Source organism: Notolepis coatsorum (assembly GCF_963971535.1).
Source record: "Notolepis coatsorum genome assembly, chromosome: 10".
Classification (NCBI taxonomy): Eukaryota; Metazoa; Chordata; class Actinopteri; order Aulopiformes; family Paralepididae; genus Notolepis; species Notolepis coatsorum.
The window spans coordinates 116,789,106-116,798,785 of NC_140174.1; the positions used below are offsets into that span (position 1 = coordinate 116,789,106).

General features: G+C 48.3%; 1 protein-coding gene across 1 annotated transcript in view; it reads right to left on the reverse strand.

Annotated features, from left to right (window-relative positions):
- Positions 1-557: 557 nt before the first annotated feature.
- Positions 558-9,680, reverse strand: part of lox (lysyl oxidase) — a gene marked incomplete at both ends in the record, with an annotated part of 18,237 nt that continues 9,114 nt past the window's right edge. Inside the window, 4 exon segments of the mRNA XM_084323156.1 lie at positions 558-677; positions 3,690-3,700; positions 3,703-3,784; positions 8,900-9,056. Coding sequence (XP_084179282.1) covers positions 558-677; positions 3,690-3,700; positions 3,703-3,784; positions 8,900-9,056 — 370 coding nt within the window.

Consider the following 9,680-nt stretch of genomic DNA (forward strand, 5'->3'; position numbering starts at 1 on the left):
TTAACTGTCTGTAGTGTGGTAGTGAAAGGGTTAACCTTCTGTAGTGTGGCCGTGAAAGGGTTAGCCCTTTGTCCGTGTGGCAGTGAAAGGGTGAACCTTCTGTATTGTCGCAGTGAAAGGGTTAACCCTTTGGTAGTGTGGTAGTGAAAGGGTTAAATAGATACATTAAAAAAAGTGGGGGGGGGGGGTGGGTCTGATAAAGCAGCATTTCCATAAAGATTATAGCCTTTGACAGAAAGGACGTGTCTTATAAAGTCCCCCTCCTCACAAGATTCACTCTTCTCTACCTGGGTCATTTCAGCTGGTCACCTGGGCGGAAGCCTCAGCCATGTATCCAACTTTCTATTCTATCTCTCTGGCTAATAAACCTTATTAACTCTTTCACTGCCACACGACAGAAGGTATCTGCGGAGCTAATGATGCTAATGATTGAGCATCGCCGTCGGTTGTGTGATAGTAAAGGGCTAACCTTCTGTATTGTTACAGTGAAAGGGTTAACCGGCTGTCGTGTGGCAGTGAAAGGGTTAACAAAAAAAAAAAAAAAAAAAGGACGTGTCTTACGCGGAGGTGGAGCAGCCCGACACGTGGGCGGAGGTGCCGGTGTACTGGAGGTCGCAGCGGACAACGTTGTTGTTGAAGTTAGACTCGGGCACCTGCTGGTTGGGGTTGACTGACACCTGTCAGGAAGACACGAGACACTGGGGTGAATGAGCTATGGTACCCATCGTTGTATCCTATATGCTAAGGTCGGGTGGTCCTCTCTGGTAAATGGCTGCTTTTTTATAAAGCAGCTTTTATCCAAAGCGCTTTACAATTTGTTACTCACATTTGACCCATTCACTCACACATTCACACACCGACGGCGGAGGCAACCATGCAAGGTGCCGACCTGCTCATCGGGAGCAATTAGGGGTTAAGTGTCTTGCTCAAGGACACATCGACGCGCTGCCCGGGAGGAGCGGGAATCGAACCGGGAACCTCCGGATTGCCAGACGACTGCTCTACCTCCCGAACCACTGTCGCCCCATGGTAGAGAGACAGTTATGGTGCCCATTGTTGTATCCTATATGCTAAGGTCGGGTGGTCCCCTCTGGTAGAGAGACAGCTATGGTGCCCATTGTTGTATCATGCTAAGGTCGGGTGGTCCCCTCTGGTAGAGAGACAGCTATGGTGCCCATTGTTGTATCATGCTAAGGTCGGGTGGTCCTCTGGCAGAGAGACGTGACTGGCATCTGTTTCTGTATGAGGCCATTATTGGAGATCTCTCTACATCACATCATTATTGATGATCTCTCTACATCACATCAAGTCAAGTCAAGTCAGTTTTATTTGTATAGCACATTTCCAGGCAGTGGCAGCTGACACCAAAGTGCTTCACAAGCAAATTGATAAAAACAAATTAGTGTGAGGCAAGGTATAAGATTAAAAGAAAGAAAAAAAAACACATAGCAAAGCAATGAAAGCAACAAAACAAACAATATGGTGCAAGATATAGGATTAAAAACATAATAAAGCAATGAAAGTAATAAAAACTGGTAGGACACAGTAAAACAAAGAGGATAGAAGGGCCAGGGGTCTAGTGGTGGTTAAGTAGGGGGGAAGGCCAAGGAGAACAGGTAGGTTTCCAAGAGTGATTTAAAAGCCTGTACGGTCTGGGCAGTCCGTACGCTGAGGGGGAGGCTGTTCCACAGTCTAGGCGCTGCGGTGGAGAAAGCTCTGTCTCCCCTAGTTTTGAGCCTGGTTCTGGGTACCACCAATAGCATCTGGTCAGCTGATCTGAGGGATCGGTGGGGGGTGTGGCGGTGCAGGAGCTCGGACAGATAGGAGGGAGCCGTGCCATTTAATGATTTAAAAACATTTAGTGCTAATTTAAAATCGATCCTGAAGCTAATAGGCAGCCAATGGAGCGAGGCCAAAACTGGGCTGATGTGTTCGTATTTTCTTGTTTTGGTGAGGAGGCGCGGCTGCGTTCTGCACCAGTTGTAGGCGGCGGAGGAGGGACTTGTCAATGCCCGTGTACAGAGCATTGCAGTAGTCGAGGCGGGTGGTGACAAAGGCATGTATCACCGTCTCTAGGTTACTTTGGGAGAGGTATGCCACATCATTATTGGAGATCTCTCTTCATCACATCATTATTGGAGATCTCTCTACATCACATCATTATTGGAGATCTCACTACATCACATCATTATTGATGATCTCTCTACATCACCTCATTATTGGAGATCTCTCTAACAAATTTAGCCGGGGTGTATTTAAAAAAAAGGCGGGACAAATTTGTGAGAGACCAAAATCCCAAATGGCTGCCGTGGAAGTTTCCCCCGCCTTTTAAAAAAATACACCCCCCGGCTAAATTTGTTTATTAACCCTCCTAGATGACAAATCCATTGAGAAACGGACCTTCGCTCTCCACGGTCACGGAAGTGCCACAGATGACCCAACTAGTTGCTTATGAGACCATATTATATATTATGTTATATCATATTTGATGTCAATATTAATATGTTGTTCATGTTTTCTTTTATGCTAATGTCACTGTAGGTCTCGTGGGATTGAATTTGTAACCCTTCCATATGCTTTGGAAGGTTTCAATAGTTACATACTCCATAACAGTTTTCTCTCTCTCTCTCTCTCTCTCTCTCTCTCTCTCTCTCTCTCTCTCTCTCTCTCTCTCTCTCTCTCTCTACATACTCCATAACAGTTTTATCTCTCTCTCTCTCTCTCTCTCTCTCTCTCTCTCTCTCTCTCTCTCTCTCTCTCTCTCTCTCTCTCTCTCTCTCTCTCTCTCATATTTTAAGATATTCCTTTATTGATCCCAGGCGTCATAGCAGCATGGGGGGAGGGGAGGTACAGCTATGGGCAGGGTAATAGTAGAAAGACATAAATATAGGCAATAGCGATACAAGTTATCTGAATATAAAAAATGATGAGGAGAAAATAAACAGTGTAAACAATATAATCAACTCTGAATATAAAAATATGAGAAAAACAAACAACTGTGTAAACAACTGTTTAAGACATCTTTGTAAGACAAGTGTGTTTCTTTACTGTGCTCTCTGTGTTAAAGCAGAGAGGAAGAGGAGGAGCTAAAGCAGAAGAGAGTAAGAGGAGGAGCTAAAGCAGAAGCGAGGAAGAGGAGGAGCTTCAGCTCTCTGTGTTAAAGCAGAGAGGAAGAGGAGGAGCTAAAGCAGAAGAGAGTAAGAGGAGGAGCTAAAGCAGAAGAGAGGAAAAGGAGGAGCTTCAGCTCTCTGTGTTAAAGCAGAGAGGAAGAGGAGGAGCTTCAGCTCTCTGTGTTAAAGCAGAAGAGAGGAAGAGGAGGAGCTAAAGCAGAAGAGAGGAAGAGGAGGAGCTAAAGCAGAAGAGAGGAAGACGAGGAGCTTCAGCTCTCTGTGTTAAAGCAGAAGAGAGGAAGAGGAGGAGCTAAAGCAGATGAGCGGAAGAGGAGGAGCTAAAGCAGAAGAGAGGAAGAGGAGGAGCTAAAGCAGAAGAGAGGAAGAGGAGGAGCTTCAGCTCTCAGTGTTAAAGCAGAAGAGAGGAAGAGGAGGAGCTAAAGCAGAAGAGAGGAAGAGGAGGAGCTAAAGCAGATGAGCGGAAGAGGAGGAGCTAAAGCAGAAGAGAGGAAGAGGAGGAGCTAAAGCAGAAGAGAGGAAGAGGAGGAGCTTCAGAGAGGAAGAGGAGGAGCTTCAGACCTTGAGGATATCCTTCCGGGGGAGACGTCTGTGATGTCGATCCACTGGCAGTCGATGTCTGCGTTGTAGACGTCGTAGCAACCCGGACTCAGACCCTGTGGCGGACCAGACACCACGACAGATGGTCACGTTAAAGGTAGAGTCCGCAGTGGCGGACCAGACACCACGACAGATGGGTCACGTTAAAGGTAGAGTCCGCAGTGGCGGACCAGACACGACAACAGATCGTCACGTTAAAGGTAGAGTCTGCAACACCAACCCCGCTTGGTATTGCACTTTGTTTACTGATGTGTGTGGTTGGTGTCAGAGCATGTGAGCGGAGCAGAGCGAGGAGTGGAGCGGGTGGATTTTGAAGTGAGTGCGGAGTGGGTTTTAAAATGGGTCAGAGTGACTTCCGGAGCGAGAGCTGTCCTCCGCTCCGAGCCGCTCCGAGCCGATCAGTGCACACGATCACGGGGTATTTTTGACACTGAGGTTTTAAAAAAAAAAAACAGGTAAAAATAAACCTCCAGTCCGTACACACACAGTGGTTTAAAACTGATGTAATATACATGTAGTACAATGCCAAAGCAATAGGTGGCGATGTAGTTCAAACATGAAGGCCATTTTCAACCAATCAGAAGGGTTGAACGCGTCACTACACGTCCTGCTCAAAACAGAAACCTGCCCATCTTTAAATTACCTCGCGTGAAACCATTAGCAACATAGCATTTATTTGCAGCAAGAAACAAAGTGCAATAAAAAAAAGGATACATTCACTGTGTGTTCTGCCTCATTTGTTGATGAAACAAAACCAACATCAACACAATGTACCACCAAGAGCGGAGAGTTTAGTCTCACAAAAAGAGCGCTGATGTTGTTAGCTTACATGCTAACGTGATTAGGATTTGCCATTATAAATGTTAGCATTGCGGCCAGCAACATTAGCATAGTAACGTTAACGCTAGTAGAATGAATGGATGAAAACGTTATTTAACAGATTGCTGAATGGGTACAATAAAATACGGCCTCAATACAAACAATTGTTAAGGGGTGCAGACTGTTGTAGTTTGGTCAAATCAAGCTAATTTACATCATGCTCCAAAAAAAGATTACAGATTTCCCTCGTAATTTGTTTCTGCTGAGCGGGCATATCTGAGTGGAGCACGGAACGCTTGATGCGCAAATGAAGGTGAGCGCTGAGCGAGCGTAGAGCGGCGTGGGGGGGGGGGGGGGGGTAGGGGGGGGGGGAGCGAATGAGAGCGGAACTAAAGCCGTCCGCGCCGCTCACATGCTCTGGTTGGTGTTGAGTGGGGAGACGTTACTATTGCTACTGTGGTAGATTCCTTTCATAGGCCTTTTGTTAACAACCTACACTACTGTGTGTGTATGTGTGTGCAGGCACGGGCACACATAGAGCCCACCAGGGTGCTCGAGCACCTGCCCTTTTGTGCCTCATAAAAAAAGTGCCCTTTTTATGCCATTTATTTTTATTTTTATTATTATTCAGTGATAAAAGTGTCTTTCAAGGATAAGTGAGCTCCTGCACTGATTATTATAGTTCAATATTCAATATTTGATCACCAAAAACCCCCAAAAACCATAAAAGGGGGCCCCCCCAAAAAAAAACGTGCTGTGTGTGTGGTTCCCCTGACCTGTGGTGTGTGTGTGTGTGTGTGTGTGTGTGTGTTGGTTCCCCTGACCTGTGTGTGTGTGTGTGTGTGTGTGTGTGTGTGTGTGTGTGTGTGTGTGTGGTTCCCCTGACCTGTGTGTGTGTGTGTGTGTGTGTGTGTGTGTGTGTGTGTGTGTGTGTGTGTGTGTGTGTGTGTGTGTGTGTGTGTGGTTCCCCTGACTGTGTGTGTGTGTGTGTGTGTGTGTGTGTGTGCGTGTGCGTGTGCGTGTGTGTGTGTGTGTCGTGTGTGTGTGTGTGTGTGTGTGTGTGTGTGTGTGGTTCCCCTGACCTGTGTGTGTGTGTGTGTGTGTGTGTGTGTGTGTGTGTGTGTGTGGCGGAGAGAGATTCCACGGCTGTTTCCGCAGACTGCTCTGTCCCCTTTCTGCTTGTAGATGACCACAATGTTTGCATCCTTCCAGTCCTGTGGGAGGGTCTCATGTTCCCAGATGTTGCAGATCAGGAGGTGCAGACGGCGCGTGAGGAGGTACCCTCCGTGTTGAAAACCTCTGCTGGGATGCCATCGGGTCCAGGGCTTTTATTGTTCTTTAGACCCCGCAATGGCTTGACTGGTCTCAGAGAAGTGTGGTGGGGTGTCCAGGTGCATGACTGGTGGCATGTCTGGGAGATTATCCAGGATATGTGGGTCAGTGGGGTTGGTGTGATTGAGGTAAAGACTCAAAGTGGTTTGCCCAGCGGGTGAGGATCTCATGTCGGTCCTTAAAGAGTTTAGAACCGTCGACTGATCGAACTGGAGCAGTCGCTCCGCTTCCTGGGGCCATGCAGTGCTTTGATGGCATCGTAAAAGCCCTGGATGTTGTGGCAGTCTGCCAGGCTTGGATCTCCTTCGCCTTCTGTATCCACCAGGCATCCTCCATAGTCCCGGAGGGCTCGCTGGGTTGCTGTTCTTGCTGCAGCAAAGGCAGCTTTCAGGGTGGGAGAACCAGGGCAGGACAGGAGGGCTTTGTGGGCTTCATGCTTGGTTTTTAGCAGGGACTGTATCTTGGCTGAGTTACAATCAAACCAGTCCTGGTGTCGTTTCCTCGTCTGGCCAAGTGCCTCAGAGGCTGCGCTGTGGATAGCCTGGCGCAGAGCTGGCCAGTCAGCTGATTCCTCCGGGATCTTATTGAGGTTTTCAGCAAGGAGCTGTCGGAGGTGGTTTTTTGGAGGTGGGGGTATTCAGTGCCTGCAGAATTTAGTTTCTTATTAGGTGCTACCCTCGGTCCACGGGGTTGGATACTCATGAGGAGTTTGGATCTGACCATGAGGTGATCAGTCCAACACTCGGCTCCACGCATGACTCGGGTGGTAAGGACGTCCTGTCGGTCTTTTTGGCGTACAATCACATAGTCCAGGAGATGCCAGTGTTTAGAGCGGGGGTGCTGCCAGGTAGTTTTGAACCTGTTCTTCATCTGGAAGATGGTGTTGGTTATGACCAGGTGGTGTTCTGCACAGAGGGAGAGGAGCCGAAGCCCGTTCTGTCATTTATCTTCCCTACTCCATGTCGGCCAATAACTCTGTCCCATACCAGGTGCTCCGTGCCCACTCTAGCATTGAAGTCTCCCATTAATATGAGCTTGTCCGTAGCTGGAGTTTTCTGTAATATTGAGTCGAGGGGCTCGGTAGAAATCCTCTTTGATGTTGAACTCAGCATCTAAAGTTGGTGCATAAGCACTAAGGAGAGTGGCGAAGCGTCCCTTTGCAAGGGGGATGCGCCATGTCATTAAGCGTTCGCTAACACCGATGGGGGACTCTGGGATGCGTTGCAGCAGTTGGGACTTCACAGCGAAGCCTACTCCATGGATGCGGCGAGTGCCTTCAGGGACCCCCTTCCAGAAGAAGGTGTATCCTGCACCAACCTCTGTCAGGGAGTCCTCTCCATGTAGTCTAGTCTCGCTGAGAGCTGCAAATCTCTCTCCTCTCCATCGCAGGGAAAGTGCTGGCGAAGATCATGCTGAACAGGCTGGTGGAAAACATCTCTGAAGCTGCGCTTCCGGAAACGCAATGTGGCTTTCGGAAGACCAGATCCACCACCGACATGGTCTTTGTCCTGAGGCAGCTGCTAGAGAAGAGCAGAGAGCATCGCAAGGATCTTTACATAGCCTTCATAGACCTAAGCAAAGCCTTCGACACCATCAGCCGTGAGCTGCTCTGGAAACTCCTCAACAAACTTGGGGTACCACCCAAGTTTCTCTCCATCCTTCAGCAGCTGCATGACGGGATGCAAGCCAGAGTCCAGACGGGTGAACTCCAGTCAGAATCCTTTAAGGTTAATGTTGGGGTGAAGCAGGGCTGTGTCTTGGCTCCGGTGCTCTTTAATCTCCTCCTCTCTGCCGTCACCTGCCTCTTCCGCCGAGCCATGGGACATGAAGACCGGTGTCCATGTAGAATACCGCCTTGATGGTAGCCTCTTCAACATCCGCCGGCTCCAGGCACACACAAAGACAAAATCCTGCCAAGTATGTGAGCTACAGTACGCTGATGACTGTGCCATCTTAGCTCACAGTCCAGAGTCTATGCAGCATGCTCTCGACACCATATCCAGCCTGTACCAATCCTTCGGTCTCCAGGTCAACATACAAAAAAACCGAAGTCATGTCCCAACTCACTTCCCGAACCTCTACACCTCCCAGTTTTCACATAAACGGTGTTCCACTCAAAACAGTGGATCATTTCACCTACCTCGGCTCCACTCTGTCCTCATGCTGCTCCCTTGACGCGGAGATACACACACGTATCAATAAAGCGGCATCATCCTTTGGACGCCTACGCAGCAGGGTTTTTGAAAACCGAAACCTGAAGATCAGCACCAAGGGCTGCCGTTTACAACGCAGTATGTCTCTCCACTCTGCTCTATGGAGCAGAATCCTGGACCCCATACCGCCGGCACATCACCAACTTGGACGCTTTCCACATCCGTTGCCTCCAAAGGATCCTCGGCCTGACCTGGGAAGATCGAGTCCCCCACACAGACATCCTCAACAACACCAACTCAATCTGTATGGCCGCAGCTGTGGCCAAAAAACATCTTCGTTGGATAGGGCACACCATTCGTATTGCCTGACCACCGCCTGCCCCGCCAAGTCCTCTATGGCCAACTGAGAGGAGCAAAGCGGGCTGCTGGAGGCCAAAAGAGACGCTTTAAGGACTACACCAGGGACCTCCTAAAGTGTGCAAACATCACGCATTTTGAAACTCTGGCACTCGACAGATCTGCCTGGCAAGTCACTTGTGCCACTGCAGTTTCCCAAATACACCAAACGAACCAAGACCGAAGATCTGAGAGGCGCACGCAACGACACCAGCGGGCGGCTGGCATCCCCCAGATATCTGGCTTCCCTTGCGCCATCTGTGGACGGGTGTGCGGCTCAAGGATCGGACTCAACGCCCACGAGAAGTGGCACCAGCGGCAGTGTCGCTAACTCCCCTCCCCACCCCCCCCTCTCCCCCATCCCTGGAGCAAGCGTCATCATCGAACACGATGGACAGCTAAGAGAGTGTGTGTGTGTGTGTGTGTGTGTGTGTGTGTGTGTGTGTGTGTGTGTGTGTGGTTTCCCCTGACCTGTGTGTGTGAGGTACAGGCGAAGCGGCGGTAGTATCCAGGGTCACAGCTGGTGTCCTCCAGACAGAAGCTGGCCTTGTGACCCTCAGCCACCCGCGTCTGGCCGCTCGCCTCCAGCAGCTCATACAGGCTGAACTCGTCCATGCTGTGGAAGTGGCTGGTGACGGCCAAATAACACAACACATGGGATCAGATTAGACTAGATCAGAATCAGATTAGAATCAGATTAGATTAGATTAGAATCAGATTAGATTAGATTAGATCAAATCATATTAGATTAGACTTAGATCAGAATCAGATTAGATTAGATTAGATTTGATTAGATCAGATTAGACTAGATTAGACTAGATAAGATTAGACTAGATTAGAATAGATCAGAATCAGATTAGATTAGATTAGATCAGATTGGATTGGATTGGATTCGATTAGACTAGATTAGATCAGATCCGATTAGACTAGATTAGATTAGACTAGATACAATTTGATTAGACCAGATTAGATTAGTCTAGACTAGACTAGACTAGACTAGACTAGACTAGATTAGATTACATTAGATGTGATTTGATTGGATCCAAATTTATTGTCATTATACAGAACAAATACAGTGCAACAAAAATACATTTGGCATCCAACCAGAGTGCAAATGTAACAGTAAAGTGCAATAGTGATATACAATGTACAGGTGATTAACCCGTATGTGGTGTTAGGGTCTCCAGCGACCCGTTTCAAGGTTATAATATGTAATAACTAGGGCTGTCAGTTTATCGCGTTAATTAGATTA